The following is a 23,658-nucleotide window of genomic DNA, read 5'->3' on the forward strand; positions in this document are numbered from 1 at the left end:
AAATGGCAAAAGCCACCAAAATTTGGCACAACTATGAATTGATCCAAATTTTCTAAGCTTTTGTGCCAATTTTTTTTGGCATAAAAGATTGATAAATTGGGACCAGAATGTCTTAACAACTTCCACATATCTAGGATGCATAGTGTGATTCAATTCTCCCCTGTTACGGCTGGGGATAGAAGCTATACCAGCCGTATAGTACAATACAAAGGGAAAAGGAAAGGAATACTATCACTAGGGAAACGGGGAAGTGGTAACCCCTGACAATCATCTGCAGCTCACCCTTACTGCTCTCACCAACCCTATACAGATTCTGCACCTGTCGCCAAGCAGGAATACCTCACCCTAGGAAAACCCTGATCTGGGCCTAAGTAAGGATGGTAGGTATGAGCTCTTTGTCAATACCAGTAAGGCTAAGGGAGACAAAAGGAAACAATACAAGGGAGACACAAATGTTACCACCTGAGCCCAGGTAGATAGCAAAATTTAAACACTTATCTTAGGAGTAGCTACTACAGAAGTCTGTGGAACAACAAGAGGAGACGACCGCTGCAAACAACAGCCAGGAACAACTATAAACCTCACCCAAAGAACCCCATTGTGAGGTTTATAAAGGAAGTCTGAGGCTGGCAACTGAGAGGAAAAACTGACAGTTTTCCAGGGTCATGGAGTCCGCTACTGCAAAAACAGAGAACTGTCAGTTAACAACACGTTCTGCAAATCTCTGGGATTTTCCAACACTTCTGCCATTAGATTGTCAGCCGGCCGTGCAACTCCGTGAAATCCCCTCAGTATTTTTGTGCTAAACTCCTACAGCTCTGCCTCAACTCCAGAGGTTCTGAGGCAAAATCATCACATCTAAACAATAAAGACAGGCATGAAGAATATACATTTACAAGCATTTATTAACAAAACAACAAGTTTTGAAATGCAATTATATACAATGTGATATACTTCAGAGTTCCTATCTCCAATCTGGGGCTGCGCTTTTTAGTAAATAAAGCCGTGGGAAACCTGAGATTAGTGAATTATCTAAATATAATCCAGTATCAAAACCTTTCACAAATGTTTATAAAGGCTCTCGAAATGCCCAACTTACTAGCAAAGTTGAGCTTGAATTTCCATTTTGTGGGATCTCAGTGTGCAGAGCGGGATCCCACAAATCTCTGCGGCTGCTCTAAGCACGAGAAATTGCTCTCTCAACTAATCCAGCGCTGTCACATACTTTTTTAAAATTTTACTAAACTGCTTAAGAAGGATGCCGCAGAGCTGGGGTCGTAGAGCTCACTCATCCACTGTGAGATTGATCGATGAGGGTTGTGGGATCTCACAACCTGGAAGTTCATTTGGGGACATAAGGGGCACTTCTAAAAGTTTTGGTACTGGATTATATTTAAAAAAAATCACTAATCTGCAGCTCTTCACTGTTTTACTAAATAATAAAAGGCAGCCACTGATTTATCAGCACTATTTAACGGGAATGTCATCAAACACATTGCACTAGAAACTGTGGGATATTACCCCTGTAACAGTGTCAGCAGCAGATCCCCCCATAACAGTGCGTCATGACCACATTTTTGCTTCAATCGTTTTCCCTATTTTCCTCCTTCAATACCTAGGTGTGTCTTATGGTCCGAAAAAATATGATAGGTTTAAAAAGAGAGAACATTTTTCTTTCCCTCACCAATTCTTACTTGAGCAATTGTAGCTGATTTTTGGATAAAACCCTTTGAATGATAGTACATCATGATGGCTTCTCCCGTGTGACTCATCTGACAACAGGACCTGATTAATGACAAAAAAAAATTGGCAAATTCCGAAAACAAGAATAGCTGCTCCTCTCTGTTGTTTTTCTGATGTCGGCAAGACTTGATTTACCAGTTATACATTTCAATTATTCACAACATGAAAAAGGTTCCTTCCCTGTGTGGCTTCTTCACATGTTTAACAAGATCTGATTTCTGAGAATTACATTTTCCACATTCAGAACATAAAAATGGTTTATTTTGTGTGATTTTTTTGATGGTAAACAAGACCTGATTTCCTAGTAAAACATTTACCACATTCTGGGCATGAAAATGGCTTTTCCCCTGTGTGAGATCTTTGATGACTAACAAGATCTGATTTCTGAATAAAACATTTCCCACATTCTGAACATGAAAATGGCTTCTCCCCTGTGTGAGTTTTCTGATGTCTAACAAGGTTTATTTTATGAATAAAACATTTCCTACACTCTGAACATGAAAATGGCTTCTGCCCTGTGTGAATTTTCTGATGTCTAACAAGGTCTGATGTCCGAATAAAACATTTCCCACATTCTGAACATGAAAATGGCTTCTCCCCTGTGTGACTTTTCTGATGTCTAACAAGGTTTATGTTCCGACTAAAACATTTCCCACACTCTGAACATGAAAATGGCTTCTCTCCTGTGTGAATTTTCTGATGTCTAACTAGGTCTGATTTCCAAATGAAACATTTCCCACACTCTGAACATGAAAATGGTTTCTCCTTTTTAGGAGCCGTTTCATGTTCCACATCCCTTCTGTAACTTTTATTTTGTTTATAATTCTGTAATAAATCAGAATTTTGGACTTGTTTGAAAAGATCAGATGATAGAGCTTTCCGAGGAAGGACTGGAGGTATATCTGGGACAACAGCATATTCTTTATATGTATCATGTGTGATAGTTTGATCATCTGTTTTAAATTCTGAAAATATTAGATTTTCATCTGAATTCCTGATACAGTCATCTGCTAAAAATAAACACAAAGTTATTATTTTTTAGGATATAATTTTGAAAGTACATTTAGATTTTTAAACCATAACATAAGAAATTAAATTAGGAAACAAATTATTCTGAATGTGTTTTCCAATTTCGAGATCTAAAAGTTACATCTTCATTAATTCGGATCTCCCATTCCTAGAACCAGTTCTCTGGAATGTGGTACAGTAAATAATCTGATTTGATTGTCGCAATGTGACTGTAGGATGCTAGGAGACCTTAGGCTATCGTTAACCTCTGGATTACCCCTGAACGTGGAAGGAAGGTGCAGGAGTATGATGGAAATACAAATTAAGACAGACGAGAAAACCAAAATTCAGACACACTACAAACTCACAGAAATAAACAGTGAGAGACTAAGGAGAAAAGCAAGAGCAGGAAGGCAGAAACAAAAAGACAACAAGGATTAACACCACAACTGCTCACAGCAATAATGCACAACAGCCACTACTTTGTATCACAACACCTCACCAGACCTGTATAGGTAAACAATAGCTGGCATTAATGGAATAGTCCAGCCAGCATATACAGAAGGGGAGTGAATGATACTGGCTCCCCTACAGCATGTGATCAAAGACATTAACAAGGAGCCCAGCAGAGAATAACTCTTGCTAATCTTACTAAGTATGTGGTTCGACGCCTGCGTCTCCCTGTGCTGCTCACAGACATCAGAGAAGTTAGCAAGCAGAGTGCCAGAATGTGTAATTTCCACAGATCCTGATCCTGCCATGACAGTTGACATACCCTGCAAGCATCTCGTTGTGACATTGATCCACAACATAGACAATTTCAAAAAGGTTTTTTTTCGAAGATGAAAATAAAATAGAGACAGAAGCCAAATATTTAATGGGTTTGTTCGGAACTGTAAGATTGATGGCCTATCCTTAGGCTTTGTAACCAAGCAGGTAGTAGTGTCTTGCTGTCTGTGTAGATAAACATTAGTGCTCCAATTCATCAAGACTGCCGCTGTACACTGAAAAATGACATCAGGGACTGGCGTGCGATTTCTGGCATAGGGAACACTGCAGTTTGTTATGAATTAGAGAAGCGGTGGCATCACATTCTTCTTCTGGCCAAGCGCTGCCCATTTTGGCAAAGCTGGTTAAAATTGGCGTGAAACCTCCAAAAGTTGCACGATTTATTTTTCTTTACATTTATTTTTTTATTGACTGTAGAATGGCTATGATGTATCAATGTTTGGAATCAGCGGTACAAAAGGATGTTGATGAAATAGAGAATCATGACTGTACGGCACTAGAGTGTTAATAAGTGCTGAGAAAACCGTGCAATGTAAAAACAACAACGATCATCGTAATCCAAGCAATCAAGAGACTAACAATATAGCTCTGCAGTGCAGCCAGGCCAACCATCTGTCTTTATAAAATCCTTCTCCGGTCTTCTTTCCAAGCTTATTGAGCAATTCACTGGGGGCAAAAAAGGGGGTTTTCAGGTTCCATCTGGTACCAACCATCAATGGTGTATTTACTAGTGTCAAGACCAACATCATCCAAAAGCTCAAAAGGACCCATTGGGTAACAGGCTTAAAATTTAATTGCAACATCCTTGTCTTCCTTAGATACTTCTTTCATGAAGATGCACGAATTCCATTAGGTATGGTACCAGAAGATGGCTAACAATGAACCCTGGGGTGTCCTTATGTGGCGCCCTGGACTAGCCAGATCGTCACAGGTATTACAACAAACACCCCCACCCTGAGACAGGCACATCAGCCAGACACAAAATCCTAGTTGCCTCCCTCCAGGGGCTGATGTCCACACCAGGTGGGGTGGAGCCAGGGAGTTGGCCCCACCCACTGAGGAGTTCACAGTCCTGGAGGCGGGAGAAGGAAGGGAGTTCAGTTGAAGTTGAGTTAGGGAGGTCAAAGTGAGAGGAGTGAAGTAGTAGTGGAGGAGCAAACTGACCGTGTCCGGGTGTGTGGCCCGGGCACTAAGAGCAAGGTTGGCAGACGGTGGTGGCCATCTGCAGGAGAGGCAGATCAACGCGGAACCGTAGGACCGGGGACGAGCGGTGGCCCGCCGGTACCGAACCGGGGAGCGAAGTGAAGCCAGCACACACAGGCAGGGCCTATGGACCCCGACCAGGCTTGGAGTCGTTATTAGAGGTCAAATCCGTCAGTAACCGGCACCCCAGGGGTTTCCCAACAGCCAAGACCTGATTGAAGGCAACCGTCCAACCAACAGAAGGAAATACAGCTACCGCCACAGCTAGAGTTCCAAGGGCCAGAGCCTGCGGGCAAAAGGGCTCCTCCGGCACATATATACGCTGGGGAGTGGGTTACCGGTGGGAATCCATCGGGACCGAACATACACAAAAGGTGCAGGGAAAGGCAGCCACCACTAACCGTCCAGGAGAAGCCACAGCAGCCGGCTGCGGGACCCGTCCATCCAGCCGTTTGGTTTACCGGAGACTTTGTGTACCTTTGTGGCTGAGTGAGTACTACCGTGCCATCTGGCACCGCGCTGCGCAGTCCAAGCGACCCTGCACCCATCCAACCCTGCCTCCCCGTCATCTCACCGGGCCCCGGGACCACCAACCCCTACCCACGGAGGGGAAAACAACATCCCAGCTGCTCCCTGCGATCGCTCCCGGGATCCCCGTCACCAGCAGCGGTGGTGCCCAACCTCACGGACCAAATCCCCAAACCAAACTACCCCCTTTCACTCACGGGCGAGGAGCGCCGCTCGAGTCCCCGGATCCGGCCCACCGCTCAAGCCACCGAGCAGCCATCGCATCAGCGCCGGACCCGAGCGTTAGCGAGCGCAGCGCAGCGGCGTCCTCCCCGCCCGCAACACTTACATGACACAGGCATCTTTCCCAGTGCTTTACTGAAGTCCATGAGAGAGTCAGAAGTTGTTTGGCTAGTCATTGGTGTCTTAATGACTTCCACCAGCTTCATCATTGGTACTGGATTAAAGAAATACAGACCTCCGAACTGATCCTGCCTAGTTGTAGAGTTGGCGATGTCAGTTATTGCCAATATTCTGGTGCAAATTTGTCCAGTGTCTTCATTAGTGCGTTTTTCCACTTCCAAGTTCTCTATTATGGCTTCCACCACCAGATCATTGCTGTGCACCACGGCCGCTGGGTCTGTGCTTGTGTTTTGCTGATGAACTGTGAAGCAGCCTCAGGCTTGTCCGCAAACATCCTCTTAGTGACCCTTTTCAAGCTGTCTTCAATACTTTTGGCAGACGTTTTCAAGATGTCATCAGTCTGGTCGACTAAAACAACAGTGTGTCCGGTTGCTGCAGCTACCTGCGCTATCCCGGCACCCATCAGGCCTCCTCAGATCACAGTCACGTACTTGATAGTCAGCTTCTTCGTAGTGGCGCTGGAGGTCATACATTTCGCTATAAGCTACCAGCAAGAGGAGGCCATGTCTGCTTGTACTGCTGGGAGCTGAAGGACATGAGAGTGATGTCAGCACAGCGCGCCGTGATGATTTAGTCGCACAATTTTTTTTCACAACTCTGTGTTGCACAAAAAATTGATTGAAAAGTGATTTCTGTCAGAATTCTGCCATAATTGCTTTGAAGAATCAAGGTCTAGGTGTCAAATCTCGTTCTGTAGGTGTCTCCAATCCTTCCAGGGTAGTTTGCCAGTAGTTCACATTCTCTAAAGCAATAATTTTCTTAGATATTTTTTGGTAGTTTAAAAATTTGGTATTTCAGTGTGCGGCTGTAACTCTTTTTATTTCTATTACCTAGCTATCTACACACACACACACACGCACACGCCTGTCTCCTCTTCAGCTTTATACTCCTGCAATTAAGAGACCTTTGGTTACATCATGTCACATGACTTCATCAAGGCTTCTTAAACAATCAACTTCCGAATGCAACTGATGAGGTCCTTAAGGCCTGCAACACACATCCGTTTAAAACGTGCGTGTTTGGTCCGTTTCCGTACATACCGGAGATACGACCAAACGTGCACATATGTTTTTTTATGTTTAAAAACACACGTGCATGTTATTTGATCTTCTGTGTGTTCGTGTGCGTCCCACGTTTTTTGCTCTGTTTGGCACGGAAGCATGTTCGTTTTTGGGACGGAGCACGCACACACGGACATAATGTTAGCCTATGGGAGTCCAAATTAAACGTTCCTTGCACAGATGTGTGGTTATGTTGTCCGTGAGAAATGTCCGTGTGTGATGCAAAATGTCGTTACTACATGTCAGAAGACAGAGTAGCGGGATGAGAATGAACTCGGGTGAACTTCACCCGACTTCATTGTCATGCCTCGGCTGTCTGTGTGCCGTGTACTGATTAGCGGTCACCTTTGAAGGATTCACCGGTGACCGCTAATCCCCCGAGTGAGTGAAGTGCCCCCCCCTCTCATACTCACCGATCCTGCACGGCGTTCACACTGCTCCGGCGGCTTTTTCTAATTTGAAAAAGCCGGCCGCTCATTAAACAATCTCGTATTCCCTGCTTTCCCCGCCCACCGGCGCCTATGATTGGTTGCAGTGAGACACGCCCCCACGCTGAGTGACAGGTGTCTCACTGCACCCAATCACAGCAGTCGGTGGGCATGTCACAATGGAGTATAGAAATAAATAAATAATTAAAAAAACCAGCGTGCGGTCCCCCCCCAATTTTAATACCAGCCAGATAAAGCCATATGGCTGAAGGCTGGTATTCTCAGGATGAGGAGCTCCACGTTATGGGGAGCCCCCCAGCCTAACAATATCAGTCAGCAGCCGCCCAGAATGGCCGCATACATTAGATGCGACTGTTCAGGGACAGTACCCGGCTCTTCCCGATTTGCCCTGGTGCGTTGGCAAATCGGGGTAATAAAGGAGTTAATCACGCTACTCACCGCCGCTCCGGTCAGCTCCACGCAGCAACTGAGGTGAGTAGCGTGATCAGCTGAGCTGTCACTGAGGTTACCCGCGGCCACCGCAGCGGTGGTCGCGAGTAACCTCAGTGACAGCTCAGCTGATCACGCGGCTCTCTTCATTTGCTGTGTGGAGCTGACCGGAGCGGCGGTGTCTTCTGCAGCTCCGGTCACCTTCATGCAGCAGAGCTGGAAGAGACGCTGGACCATCCTGGATTACGCCGGACATGGAGGGCTTTTTGGGGCTGATTAAATTGGTGAACCAGGGAATGTGTTTGTGTTTTTTATTTCTATTAAAGGATTTTTCAGGAGAATAGTGTTCCCCCGTGGTCCCCGCATAGCTTTCTCATGAGCCAGATCAGACACCCCCATACTTTGCACTGACGAGGGGCAAGCACCCCGAAACACCGTGTCTGCAAATTGGGATTCTGATCTGGCTTATATATCCTGAGTCATATTGCAAAGGATTGTGGAAAATCCACTTGTGACTTTTAGGATCGCTACTTCCAATAGGTGGCGCTGTGCTAGAGTTTGTCTCCTTTACTGGAGAGACAATTTGAATATTTCCCAGAGGGGCATTGCAGCTATAAGTCCCCTTACCTGGCAGCCAGACTGGCTTGCAAAGTCTCCTTAAGGAGAATAGTGTTCCCCCGTGGTCCCCGCATAGCTTTCTCATGAGCCAGATCAGACACCCCCATACTTTGCACTGACGAGGGGCAAGCACCCCGAAACACCGTGTCTGCAAATTGGGATTCTGATCTGGCTTATATATCCTGAGTCATATTGCAAAGGATTGTGGAAAATCCACTTGTGACTTTTAGGATCGCTACTTCCAATAGGTGGCGCTGTGCTAGAGTTTGTCTCCTTTACTGGAGAGACAATTTGAATATTTCCCAGAGGGGCATTGCAGCTATAAGTCCCCTTACCTGGCAGCCAGACTGGCTTGCAAAGTCTCCTTAAGGAGAATAGTGTTCCCCCGTGGTCCCCGCATAGCTTTCTCATGAGCCAGATCAGACACCCCCATACTTTGCACTGACGAGGGGCAAGCACCCCGAAACACCGTGTCTGCAAATTGGGATTCTGATCTGGCTTATATATCCTGAGTCATATTGCAAAGGATTGTGGAAAATCCACTTGTGACTTTTAGGATCGCTACTTCCAATAGGTGGCGCTGTGCTAGAGTTTGTCTCCTTTACTGGAGAGACAATTTGAATATTTCCCAGAGGGGCATTGCAGCTATAAGTCCCCTTACCTGGCAGCCAGACTGGCTTGCAAAGTCTCCTTAAGGAGAATAGTGTTCCCCCGTGGTCCCCGCATAGCTTTCTCATGAGCCAGATCAGACACCCCCATACTTTGCACTGACGAGGGGCAAGCACCCCGAAACACCGTGTCTGCAAATTGGGATTCTGATCTGGCTTATATATCCTGAGTCATATTGCAAAGGATTGTGGAAAATCCACTTGTGACTTTTAGGATCGCTACTTCCAATAGGTGGCGCTGTGCTAGAGTTTGTCTCCTTTACTGGAGAGACAATTTGAATATTTCCCAGAGGGGCATTGCAGCTATAAGTCCCCTTACCTGGCAGCCAGACTGGCTTGCAAAGTCTCCTTAAGGAGAATAGTGTTCCCCCGTGGTCCCCGCATAGCTTTCTCATGAGCCAGATCAGACACCCCCATACTTTGCACTGACGAGGGGCAAGCACCCCGAAACACCGTGTCTGCAAATTGGGATTCTGATCTGGCTTATATATCCTGAGTCATATTGCAAAGGATTGTGGAAAATCCACTTGTGACTTTTAGGATCGCTACTTCCAATAGGTGGCGCTGTGCTAGAGTTTGTCTCCTTTACTGGAGAGACAATTTGAATATTTCCCAGAGGGGCATTGCAGCTATAAGTCCCCTTACCTGGCAGCCAGACTGGCTTGCAAAGTCTCCTTAAGGAGAATAGTGTTCCCCCGTGGTCCCCGCATAGCTTTCTCATGAGCCAGATCAGACACCCCCATACTTTGCACTGACGAGGGGCAAGCACCCCGAAACACCGTGTCTGCAAATTGGGATTCTGATCTGGCTTATATATCCTGAGTCATATTGCAAAGGATTGTGGAAAATCCACTTGTGACTTTTAGGATCGCTACTTCCAATAGGTGGCGCTGTGCTAGAGTTTGTCTCCTTTACTGGAGAGACAATTTGAATATTTCCCAGAGGGGCATTGCAGCTATAAGTCCCCTTACCTGGCAGCCAGACTGGCTTGCAAAGTCTCCTTAAGGAGAATAGTGTTCCCCCGTGGTCCCCGCATAGCTTTCTCATGAGCCAGATCAGACACCCCCATACTTTGCACTGACGAGGGGCAAGCACCCCGAAACACCGTGTCTGCAAATTGGGATTCTGATCTGGCTTATATATCCTGAGTCATATTGCAAAGGATTGTGGAAAATCCACTTGTGACTTTTAGGATCGCTACTTCCAATAGGTGGCGCTGTGCTAGAGTTTGTCTCCTTTACTGGAGAGACAATTTGAATATTTCCCAGAGGGGCATTGCAGCTATAAGTCCCCTTACCTGGCAGCCAGACTGGCTTGCAAAGTCTCCTTAAGGAGAATAGTGTTCCCCCGTGGTCCCCGCATAGCTTTCTCATGAGCCAGATCAGACACCCCCATACTTTGCACTGACGAGGGGCAAGCACCCCGAAACACCGTGTCTGCAAATTGGGATTCTGATCTGGCTTATATATCCTGAGTCATATTGCAAAGGATTGTGGAAAATCCACTTGTGACTTTTAGGATCGCTACTTCCAATAGGTGGCGCTGTGCTAGAGTTTGTCTCCTTTACTGGAGAGACAATTTGAATATTTCCCAGAGGGGCATTGCAGCTATAAGTCCCCTTACCTGGCAGCCAGACTGGCTTGCAAAGTCTCCTTAAGGAGAATAGTGTTCCCCCGTGGTCCCCGCATAGCTTTCTCATGAGCCAGATCAGACACCCCCATACTTTGCACTGACGAGGGGCAAGCACCCCGAAACACCGTGTCTGCAAATTGGGATTCTGATCTGGCTTATATATCCTGAGTCATATTGCAAAGGATTGTGGAAAATCCACTTGTGACTTTTAGGATCGCTACTTCCAATAGGTGGCGCTGTGCTAGAGTTTGTCTCCTTTACTGGAGAGACAATTTGAATATTTCCCAGAGGGGCATTGCAGCTATAAGTCCCCTTACCTGGCAGCCAGACTGGCTTGCAAAGTCTCCTTAAGGAGAATAGTGTTCCCCCGTGGTCCCCGCATAGCTTTCTCATGAGCCAGATCAGACACCCCCATACTTTGCACTGACGAGGGGCAAGCACCCCGAAACACCGTGTCTGCAAATTGGGATTCTGATCTGGCTTATATATCCTGAGTCATATTGCAAAGGATTGTGGAAAATCCACTTGTGACTTTTAGGATCGCTACTTCCAATAGGTGGCGCTGTGCTAGAGTTTGTCTCCTTTACTGGAGAGACAATTTGAATATTTCCCAGAGGGGCATTGCAGCTATAAGTCCCCTTACCTGGCAGCCAGACTGGCTTGCAAAGTCTCCTTAAGGAGAATAGTGTTCCCCCGTGGTCCCCGCATAGCTTTCTCATGAGCCAGATCAGACACCCCCATACTTTGCACTGACGAGGGGCAAGCACCCCGAAACACCGTGTCTGCAAATTGGGATTCTGATCTGGCTTATATATCCTGAGTCATATTGCAAAGGATTGTGGAAAATCCACTTGTGACTTTTAGGATCGCTACTTCCAATAGGTGGCGCTGTGCTAGAGTTTGTCTCCTTTACTGGAGAGACAATTTGAATATTTCCCAGAGGGGCATTGCAGCTATAAGTCCCCTTACCTGGCAGCCAGACTGGCTTGCAAAGTCTCCTTAAGGAGAATAGTGTTCCCCCGTGGTCCCCGCATAGCTTTCTCATGAGCCAGATCAGACACCCCCATACTTTGCACTGACGAGGGGCAAGCACCCCGAAACACCGTGTCTGCAAATTGGGATTCTGATCTGGCTTATATATCCTGAGTCATATTGCAAAGGATTGTGGAAAATCCACTTGTGACTTTTAGGATCGCTACTTCCAATAGGTGGCGCTGTGCTAGAGTTTGTCTCCTTTACTGGAGAGACAATTTGAATATTTCCCAGAGGGGCATTGCAGCTATAAGTCCCCTTACCTGGCAGCCAGACTGGCTTGCAAAGTCTCCTTAAGGAGAATAGTGTTCCCCCGTGGTCCCCGCATAGCTTTCTCATGAGCCAGATCAGACACCCCCATACTTTGCACTGACGAGGGGCAAGCACCCCGAAACACCGTGTCTGCAAATTGGGATTCTGATCTGGCTTATATATCCTGAGTCATATTGCAAAGGATTGTGGAAAATCCACTTGTGACTTTTAGGATCGCTACTTCCAATAGGTGGCGCTGTGCTAGAGTTTGTCTCCTTTACTGGAGAGACAATTTGTTTATTTACTGTAATTTACAGATCAATCATGGAAGGTATCCCGGGGACATGCATGACATGATTAATGTAGGATTTAGTGGCAGCTATGGGCTGCCATTAACTCCTTATTACCCCGATTTGCCAACGCACCAGGGCAAATCGGGAAGAGCCAGGTACTGTCCCAGAACTGTCGCATCTAATGTATGCGGCCATTCTGGGCGGCTGCTGACTGATATTGTTAGGCTGGGGGGCTCCCCATAACGTGGGGCTCCCCATCCTGAGAATACGAGCCTTCAGCCGTATGGCTTTATCTGGCTGGTATTAAAATTGGGGGGACCGCACGCCGTTTTTTTAAATTATTTATTTATTTTACTGCACAGTATAGACACGCCCACCGGCTGCTGTGATTGGGTGCAGTGACATAGCTGTCACTCAGCGTTTGGGCGTGTCTCACTGCAACCAATTATATTTGCCGGTCGGCGGGGAAAGCAGGGAATACGAGATTGATTAATGAGCGGCCGGCTTTTTCAAAAGAGGAAAAGCCGCCGGAGTTTAGAGAACAGTCGTGCAGCGCCGCGCCGGTGAACGGTGAGTAGGCGAGAGGGGTACTCCATTCAGTCACTCTGGTGATTAGCGGTCACTGGTGAGTCCTTCACGGGTGACCGCTAATCAGGACGCGACACAGACAGAGCCGCGGTATGAGGATGAAGTCGGGTGAAGCTCACCCGAGTTCATTCTCAGCGCGCGACTCTGTCTGCTGTCAGCCGGCATGTATCAACGACATTTAACATCACACTCGGACATTTCACACGGACAACACACACACACGTCAGGTAAGTTTCACACGCACACACGGCCATTCCACACGCACACGTGGTTACCATACGCCGGACACACAGCCACCACACGTGCGTTATTTACGGACCAAAAAACGGATTACAGACATGAAAAACGGCCCGTATTACACGTACATGGTTATCAAGGACGTGTGTTTTAGGCCTAAGAGAGTGGGGTTCCTGAGAAATTGCACTGTTTGACTCCTCCCACCGCTAGCCCTGACTGTAACTAGGGCTTATTTTTAGGGAAACAGGGTATTCATGAACCCTCTGCAGGTCTTTGAGTTGCCTTCATAACAACATAGAGAAGGCACTAGAAACAAACAGCAGAAGAAGCAGAAGCAAAGAAAATACAGCTGAAAAAACCAGAGCAGAAAACCTAAAAATGTAACCACAAAATTAGTGCAGAAAGTACATGAGTAGATATGTCTTACTGGATAGAGCTGGAGGAAACACATCCTGAGGAACATCGGGATCTTCTTGTTTACAGTCCTGTGGGAGAAGAGGACGGGGACATCTCTCTGGTGTTGTCCTCTTACTGGATAGAACTGGAGGAGACACATACAGGGACTGAATTCATTCCTTACATACAGATAATTATAGGCCGTGTATATTTAGTCCTGTCTATTACCTGGTGATGTGAGGGGCCGGGGATCCTCCATCATGACGTCCTTGTACAGATCTTTGTGTCCTTCTAAATACTCCCACTCCTCCATGGAGAAATAGACGGTGACGTCCTGACACCTTATAGGAACCTGACACATACAATGATACCGTCACCCCCGATCCCTTCATAGCGTTACTGTATAATGTCCCAGCATTCCCAGCAGTGTCACCTCTCCAGTCAGCAGCTCAATCATCTTGTAGGTGAGTTCTAGGATCTTCTGGTCATTGATGTCCTCATGTATCGGGGGGTGAGGTGGAGGCCCCGTGATTGGGCTCAGGGGTCTTCCCCATCCCTCAGACACAGGGGCCTGACAGCGCTCACTAGAGGTCTTCTTCACTACTGTGTAATCCTGGTTATGGAGAGACACAGTAATAAATCTCACTCCAGACATTTCCAGAGTCCTCACCTCTCCAGTTCTGTCCATCTGTTATTCCCATAGATAAGAATGGTGTAATGTGACGTCATCAGAATCTCTCACCTCTCCAGTAAGCCGGAAGAGGATCTCTAGGGTGAGGTGTAATATCCTCTCCGCCATCTTGTCCCTGTCCATATCCATCCTTCACGGGGTAATCAGGAAAGAAGGGAATTTTGTTACTTACCGTAAATTCCTTTTCTTCTAGCTCTTATTGGGAGACCCAGACGATTGGGGTATAGCTACTGCCCTCTGGAGGCCACACAAAGCACTACACTAAAAGTGCAAGGCCCCTCCCCCTCTGGCTATACCCCCCCCGTGGTATCACGGGTTCTCCAGTTTTAGTGCCAAAGCAAGAAGGAGGAAGCCAATAACCGGTTTAAACAAATTAACTCCGAATAACATCGGAGAACTGAAAAACCGTTCAACATGAACAACATGTGTACCCGCAAACAACAAAAAAAAACATCCCGAAGGACAACAGGGCGGGTGCTGGGTCTCCCAATAAGAGCTAGAAGAAAAGGAATTTACGGTAAGTAACAAAATTCCCTTCTTCTTCAGCGCTCTATTGGGAGACCCAGACGATTGGGACGTCCAAAAGCTGTCCCTGGGTGGGTAAATAAATACCTCATGTTAGAGCTGCAAAACAGCCCTCCCCTACGGGGGTGTCACTGCCGCCTGCAGGACTCTTCTACCTAAGCTGGCATCCGCCGAAGCATAGGTATGCACCTGATAATGCTTGGTGAAAGTGTGCAGACTGGACCAGGTAGCTGCCTGGCACACCTGTTGAGCCGAAGCCTGGTGACGTAATGCCCAGGACGCACCCACGGCTCTGGTTGAGTGGGCTTTTAGCCCTGAAGGAACCGGAAGCCCCGCAGAACGGTAGGCCTCTAGAATTGGTTCTTTGATCCATCGAGCCAGGGTGGCTTTAGAAGCCTGCAACCCCTTGCGCGGACCAGCGACAAGGACGAAAAGTGCATCGGCACGGCGTATGGGCGCCGTGCGGGAAATGTAGATTCTGAGTGCTCTCACCAGATCTAGCAAACGTAAGTCCTTTTCATACCGGTGAACCGGATGAGGGCAAAAAGAAGGCAAGGAAATATCCTGATTAAGATGAAAAGAGGATACGACCTTAGGAAGAAACTCCGGAATGGGGCGCAGCACAACCTTGTCCTGGTGGAACACCAGGAAGGGAGCCTTGGATGACAGAGCTGCCAGCTCAGACACTCGCCGAAGCGATGTGATCGCAACAAGAAACGCCACTTTCTGCGACAGCCGAGAAAAGGAAACTTCCTTCAGAGGCTCGAAGGGCGGCTTCTGGAGAGCAACTAGTACCCTGTTCAGATCCCATGGATCTAACGGTCGCTTGTACGGGGGCACAATATGACAGACCCCCTGCAGGAACGTGCGCACCTTAGGAAGACGTGCTAGACGCTTCTGAAAAAACACGGATAGTGCCGAAACTTGCCCTTTAAGGGAGCTGAGCGACAAGCCCTTTTCTAACCCCGATTGCAGGAAGGAAAGAAACTTGGGTAATGCAAATGGCCAGGGAGACACTCCCTGGGCCGAGCACCAGGATAAGAAAATCTTCCACGTTCTGTGGTAGATCTTAGCAGAAGTCGACTTTCTAGCTTGTCTCATTGTGGCAACCACTCCTTGAGATAATCCTGCAGATGCTAGGATCCAGGACTCAATGGCCACACAGTCAGGTTCAGGGCCGCAGAATTCTGATGGAAAAACGGCCCTTGGGACAGTAAGTCTGGTCGGTCTGGCAGTGACCACGGTCGACCGATCGTGAGATGCCACAGATCCGGATACCACGACCTCCTCGGCCAGTTTGGAGCGACGAGTATGATGCGGCTGCACTCGGATCTGATCTTGCGTAGCACTCTGGGCAAGAGCGCCAGAGGCGGAAACACGTAAGGGAGCTGAAACTGCGACCAATCTTGAACCAAGGCGTCTGCCGCCAGAGCTCTTTGATCGCGCGACCTCGCCATGAATGCCGGGACCTTGTTGTTGTGCCGGGATGCCATTAGGTCGACGTCCGGCACTCCCCAGCGGCGACAGATTTCCTGAAACACGTCCGGGTGAAGGGACCATTCCCCTGCGTCCATGCCCTGGCGACTGAGGAAGTCTGCTTCCCAGTTTTCTACGCCTGGGATGTGAACCGCGGATATGGTGGATGCTCTGTCCTCCACCCACATTAGAATGCGCCGGACTTCTTGGAAGGCTTGCCGACTGCGCGTCCCTCCTTGGTGGTTGATGTATGCCACCGCTGTGGAGTTGTCCGATTGGATTCGGATCTGCTTTCCTTCCAGCCACTGCTGGAAGGCTAGTAGGGCAAGATACACTGCTCTGATTTCCAGAACATTGATCTGAAGGGTGGACTCCTGCGGAGTCCACGTCCCCTGAGCCCTGTGGTGGAGAAACACTGCTCCCCACCCCGACAGACTCGCATCTGTCGTAACTACTGCCCAGGATGGGGGCAGGAAGGATCTTCCCTGAGATAATGAGGTGGGAAGGAGCCACCATTGTAGAGAGTCCTTGGCCGTCTGGGAAAGCGAGACTTTCCTGTCCAGGGACGTTGACTTCCCGTCCCATTGGCGGAGAATGTCCCATTGAAGTGGGCGCAGATGAAACTGCGCAAAGGGAACTGCTTCCATGGCTGCCACCATCTTCCCTAGGAAATGCATGAGACGCCGCAAGGGATGCAACTGGCCCTGCAGGAGAGATTGCACCCCTGTCTGTAGTGACCGCTGCTTGTTCAGCGGCAGCTTCACTATCGCTGCTAGAGTATGAAACTCCATGCCAAGATACGTTAGTGACTGAGTCGGTGATAGGATCGACTTTGGAAAGTTGATGATCCATCCGAAAGACTGTAGAGTCTCCAGCGTAGCATTCAGGCTGTGCTGACATGCCTCCTGAGAGGGAGCTTTGACCAATAAGTCGTCTAGGTAAGGGATCACCGAGTGTCCCTGAGAGTGCAAGACTGCTACCACCGCCGCCATGACCTTGGTGAAGACCCGTGGGGCTGTCGCCAGACCAAATGGAAGAGCTACGAACTGAAAATGGTCGTCTCCTATCACAAAACGTAGAAAACGTTGATGTTCTGTAGCAATTGGCACGTGGAGATAAGCATCTTTGATGTCTATTGAGGCAAGGAAGTCTCCTCTGGACATTGAGGCAATGACAGAGCGGAGGGTTTCCATCCGGAACCTCCTGGCGTGCACATGTTTGTTGAGCCGTTTTAGGTCCAGAACAGGACGGAACGAGCCGTCCTTTTTTGGAACCACAAAGAGATTGGAGTAAAACCCTTGCCCTTGTTCCTGAGGAGGGACTGGGATCACCACTCCTTCCGCTTTTAGGGAATCCACCGCCTGCAGCAGAGCATCTGCTCGGTCTGGATGTGGGGAGGTTCTGAAGAACCGAGCTGGAGGACGAGAATTGAACTCGATTCTGTACCCGCGAGACAAAATGTCCGTCACCCACCGGTCTTTGACCTGTGACATCCAAATGCCGGAAAAGCGGGAGAGCCTGCCCCCGACCGGCGATGCGGAGGGGGGGGGGCTGGAAGTCATGAGGTAGCCGCTTTGGAAGCGGTACCTCCATTTGCTTTCTTGGGGCGTGTGTGAGTCCGCCACGAATCTGAGTTTCTTTGCGTCCTCTGAGTCCCTTTGGACGAGGTAAATGGTGTCTTGCCCGAACCTCGAAAGGACTGAAACCTCTGCTGCCACTTTTTCTGCTGAGGTTTGGATGTTCTGGGTTGTGGTAAAGAGGAGTCTTTACCCTTGGACTGCTTAATGATGTCAGCCAATGGCTCGCCAAACAGTCTATCTCTAGACAAAGGCAAACTGGTTAAACATTTTTTGGAACCAGCATCTGCTTTCCAGTCCTTTAACCACAAGGCTCTGCGCAAAACTACCGAATTGGCGGACGCCATTGAGGTGCGACTGGTAGATTCTAGGACCGCATTGATAGCGTAAGACGCAAACGCCGACATCTGCGTGGTAAGGTGCGCCACTTGCGGCACTGCTGGATGCATGATAGCATCCACTTTTGCTAAGCCAGCTGAAATAGCCTGGAGTGCCCATACGGCTGCGAATGCCGGAGCAAACGACGCGCCGATAGCTTCATAGACAGATTTTAACCAAAGGTCCATCTGTCTGTCATTGGCATCTTTAAGTGAAGCGCCATCCTCCACTGCAACTATGGATCTAGCTGCAAGTTTGGAAATCGGGGGGTCTACCTTTGGACACTGTGTCCAGCGCTTGACCACCTCAGGGGGGAAAGGGAAACGCGTATCTTTAGATCGTTTAGAGAAACGCCTTTCTGGGTGAGCGTCGTGCTTCTGGATTGATTCTCTGAAGTCAGAGTGATCTAACAAAGCACTCAATTTACGCTTGGGATAAAGGAAACGAAACTTCTCCTGCTCCGCAGCCGCCTCTTCTGCTGAAGGGGCTGGGGGAGAAATATCCAACAGCCTATTGATGGCTGAGATAAGGTCGTTTACCATGGCATCCCCATCCGGGGTATCCAGGTTGAGAGGGGTTCCAGGAGTGGATTCCTGATCACTCTCATCAGACACATCACAGGGAGACTGATTGCGCTGAGACCCTGAGCAGTGTGAAGACGTCGAGGGTCTTTCCCAGCGAGCTCGCTTAGGGTGGCTGGGGCCATCATCTGAGTCATAATCCTCGGCCTGTGAAGCCGGGGACCCCCCTGTGGGCTGGATACATTCCAAGTAAGGGGGACCTGAGGACAGAGGCCTCGCCGTGCCCAGAGACTGAGCCCCATGCATAGATTGCAAGGTTTCAAGGATTTTTGCCATAGACACAGACATATTATCTGCAAAAACTGCAAAGTCTGTCCCTGTCACCGGGGCAGAACTTACAAGCGTCTCAGCCTGGGTCGCTACCTCTCCTGACTCCGGCTGGCGAAGCAGCACCGGGTCGGAGCATTGCACACAATGGGGGTCATCGGAGCCTGCTGGTAGATTAGCCCCACATGCAGCACACGCAGTATACACAGCCCTTTTTGCCTTGGCCGCCTTGCGTTTTGAGGATGACATGTTGCTGCTTCCACAGAGCGATCTGGGATATGCAGCCAGAAGCGACCTCACAGTGCAAGAAATACAATATCTATATATCTGTACACAGTACACCGATACACCGTGAGGCACTAGAGGGACCAGCACAGAAAAATCGCTTACCGCCCGCTTAAAAAAGCGGGTGTGTGGTCGCCAGATAGCCCCTAGTCCAGGTCTCCCAGAGCCTTGCGTCCTTCCTCCAGCCAGGCATGCATGTAATGGCTGCCGGCGTCTCGAGAGAGGAAGGGGGGCGGGCCCTGGGCGTTCCTGGCCAAGAGCGGGAAGCCTGCTTCCCTCTGTGCCAAGTGAGAGGGCTGGAGCATGTAAATCAGGCTCCAGCCCTCGTCGCTGCTAGCGAACAGCGTCTCTCCCCTACCCTGAATGACAGGGTGGGGGCGGGAACGAATCGGAGCTGCCGGCGTCCTAGGCCCAAAAAGCCGGGGACTAAATTTATAACCGCCGCCGCCGTAAAAGCGCGGACGGCGGATCCCCGGCGCACCACAAGTCACAGCAGCGCCGCCCAGTCCAGAGGGGGTCGGCGCTGCGTTCCCATACACAAAAAAGTCCCCCAGTAATCTGTAGGGACACCAACTCCACGTTGCGGTCCCCGGCGCACTACAACACCCAGCCAGCCCGGAGTGTGTCTGTGCCTGCCGGGGACACAGAGTACCTGTATGATGCAGGGCCTGTCCCTGATCGTACTCCTGCTCCGTCTCCATCAGGTTCTAATGGGTCTGTGGATGGAGCCCGGCGTCAGAGCTGAGAGGCCGGCAGGATCCCACTTCCACAGAGCCCTACAAGGGGATGTGGAAGGAAAACAGCATGTCAGGCTCCAGCCCTGTACCAGCAATAGGTACCTCAACCTTACAACACCATCCAGGGGTGAGAAGGGAGCATGCTGGGAACACTATATGTGTCCTCTTTTCTTCCATCCGAAACAGTCAGCAGCTACTGCTGACTAAAATCTGTGGAGCTATGCATGGAATGTCTGACCTCCTTCGCACACAAAGCTAAAACTGGAGAACCCGTGATACCACGGGGGGGGTATAGCCAGAGGGGGAGGGGCCTTGCACTTTTAGTGTAGTGCTTTGTGTGGCCTCCAGAGGGCAGTAGCTATACCCCAATCGTCTGGGTCTCCCAATAGAGCGCTGAAGAAATTCTCTTCTATAGAGGATCTCCACTGAGAGGATCCGATATTGTAGGGACCTGAATGGGGAGAAGATGATGATGTAACATCATAAAGAATCCGCTGTAATAATACAATTACTGGAGAGAATAAGGGGAAACATATAATGAGAGCATTCTGGGGGAACATTATACTGTGTAAGGGTAGAAAGGGGCTGAGGACTGAGGGCAGAAAGGGGTCGAGGGCAGAAAGGGGCCGAGGACCGAGGGCAGAAAGGGGCCGAGGGCAGGAAGGGGCCGAGGACTGAGGGCAGAAAGGAGCAGAGGACTGAGGGCAGACGGGTTTCCTCACTTCCGGCCTCTCATAGTTGGGGCGTTTGTATCTATCAGAGGAAAAGGAACAAAAACCTCACGATTCATAGAAATGAGAGAGAGAAAAACTCCAAGAAAGTCTCAGAGCTGAAGGGGTTAATGCCGCCTGCTCCAGTAATGGGGAATCTCCACACACCTCCACCTGCAGAGCCGCACACTAGATATATAATACCCTGCACCTACCTCCACCTGCAGAGCCGCACACTAGATATATAATACCCTGCACCTACCTCCACCTGCAGAGCCGCACACTAGATATATAATACCCTGCACCTACCTCCACCTGCAGAGCCGCACACTAGATATATAATACCCTGCACCTACCTCCACCTGCAGAGCCGCACACCAGATATATAATACCCTGCACCTACCTCCTCCTGCAGAGCCGCACACCAGATATATAATACCCTGCACCTACCTCCTCCTGCAGAGCCGCACACTAGATATATAATACCCTGCACCTACCTCCACCTGCAGAGCCGCACACTAGATATATAATACCCTGCACCTACCTCCACCTGCAGAGCCGCACACTAGATATATAATACCCTGCACCTACCTCCACCTGCAGAGCCGCACACTAGATATATAATACCCTGCACCTACCTCCACCTGCAGAGCCGCACACTAGATATATAATACCCTGCACCTACCTCCTCCTGCAGAGCCGCACACTAGATATATAATACCCTGCACCTACCTCCACCTGCAGAGCCGCACACTAGATATATAATACCCTGCACCTACCTCCTCCTGCAGAGCCGCACACTAGATATATAATACCCTGCACCTACCTCCTCCTGCAGAGCCGCACACTAGATATATAATAACCTGCACCTACCTCCACCTGCAGAGCCGCACACTAGATATATAATACCCTGCACCTACCTCCACCTGCAGAACCACACACTAGATATATAATACCCTGCACCTACCTCCACCTGCAGAACCGCACACTAGATATATAATACCCTGCACCTACCTCCACCTGCAGAGCCGCACACTAGATATATAATACCCTGCACCTACCTCCACCTGCAGAGCCGCACACTAGATATATAATACCCTGCACCTACCTCCACCTGCAGAACCACACACTAGATATATAATACCCTGCACCTACCTCCACCTGCAGAGCCGCACACTAGATATATAATACCCTGCACCTACCTCCACCTGCAGAACCACACACTAGATATATAATACCCTGCACCTACCTCCACCTGCAGAGCCGCACACTAGATATATAATACCCTGCACCTACCTCCACCTGCAGAGCCGCACACTAGATATATAATACCCTGCACCTACCTCCACCTGCAGAGCCGCACACTAGATATATAATACCCTGCACCTACCTCCACCTGCAGAGCCGCACACTAGATATATAATACCCTGCACCTACCTCCACCTGCAGAGCCGCACACTAGATATATAATACCCTGCACCTACCTCCTCCTGCAGAGCCGCACACTAGATATATAATACCCTGCACCTACCTCCACCTGCAGAGCCGCACACTAGATATATAATACCCTGCACCTACCTCCTCCTGCAGAGCCGCACACTAGATATATAATACCCTGCACCTGCCTCCACCTGCAGAGCCGCACACTAGATATATAATACCCTGCACCTACCTCCTCCTGCAGAGCCGCACACTAGATATATAATACCCTGCACCTCCCTCCACCTGCAGAGCCGCACACTAGATATATAATACCCTGCACCTCCCTCCACCTGCAGAGCCGCACACTAGATATATAATACCCTGCACCTGCCTCCACCTGCAGAGCCGCACACTAGATATATAATACCCTGCACCTACCTCCACCTGCAGAGCCGCACACTAGATATATAATACCCTGCACCTACCTCCTCCTGCAGAGCCGCACACTAGATATATAATACCCTGCACCTACCTCCACCTGCAGAGCCGCACACTAGATATATAATACCCTGCACCTACCTCCACCTGCAGAGCCGCACACTAGATATACAATACCCTGCACCTACCTCCACCTGCAGAGCCGCACACTAGATATATAATACCCTGCACCTACCTCCACCTGCAGAGCCGCACACTAGATATATAATACCCTGCACCTACCTCCTCCTGCAGAGCCGCACACTAGATATATAATACCCTGCACCTACCTCCTCCTGCAGAGCCGCACACTAGATATATAATACCCTGCACCTACCTCCTCCTGCAGAGCCGCACACTAGATATATAATACCCTGCACCTACCTCCACCTGCAGATCCGCACACTAGATATATAATACCCTGCACCTACCTCCACCTGCAGAGCCACACACTAGATATATAATACCCTGCACCTACCTCCACCTGCAGAGCCGCACACTAGATATATAATACCCTGCACCTACCTCCTCCTGCAGAGCCGCACACTAGATATATAATACCCTGCACCTACCTCCACCTGCAGAGCCGCACACTAGATATATAATACCCTGCACCTACCTCCACCTGCAGAGCCGCACACTAGATATATGGCTGCTCTGTGCTTCCAGGACCTGTGATGATGTCACATGGAGGGGAGGAGTCAGGGGTCACATGATCAGCTCCTCAGTGTAGTCCTATATTGGTGTGCACACACTGGATAAGGCGCGGTGTCAGTGGATGGTTATAGTAAACCACTGTTACGTATGCATGTGACCCCTGTTGCGTATGTATGTGACCCCTTCACACTCTTATTTCAATCTTTGCTGTATTGAATTCCTTATTGATAAGTTCAGGTGAGGAGAAGATTTATTGAGCGACTTTAAAATAAAGACGTTTGGACCTGATCGGTCTTGAACACAAGTCGCTGATAATGTGTGTATGACGTATATGGAGCAGAGTCGCATGTGTACGATGTGTACGGGACAGTGCTGTGTGTGTACGATGTCTACGTAGCGGAGCTGTGTATGTAACAGAGCCCTGTGTGCATGATGTGTATGTAGTGGATACCCTCTTTTACCACTTCATTAATCCACAAAACACCGGTGCAAGTCCAACATAATCCACACGAGGCCCACGACGATTCAAGCTTTGCTACATATAAAG

General features: G+C 49.1%; 1 protein-coding gene across 1 annotated transcript in view; it reads right to left on the reverse strand.

Moving 5' to 3' along the window:
• Positions 1–2,001: 2,001 nt before the first annotated feature.
• Positions 2,002–23,658, reverse strand: part of LOC142313085 (uncharacterized) — a 139,415-nt gene continuing 117,758 nt past the window's right edge. Inside the window, 1 exon segment of the mRNA XM_075352071.1 lies at positions 2,002–2,350. Coding sequence (XP_075208186.1) covers positions 2,002–2,350 — 349 coding nt within the window.

The sequence above is a fragment of the Anomaloglossus baeobatrachus genome, chromosome 5, assembly GCF_048569485.1.
Source record: "Anomaloglossus baeobatrachus isolate aAnoBae1 chromosome 5, aAnoBae1.hap1, whole genome shotgun sequence".
Taxonomy (NCBI): Eukaryota; Metazoa; Chordata; class Amphibia; order Anura; family Aromobatidae; genus Anomaloglossus; species Anomaloglossus baeobatrachus.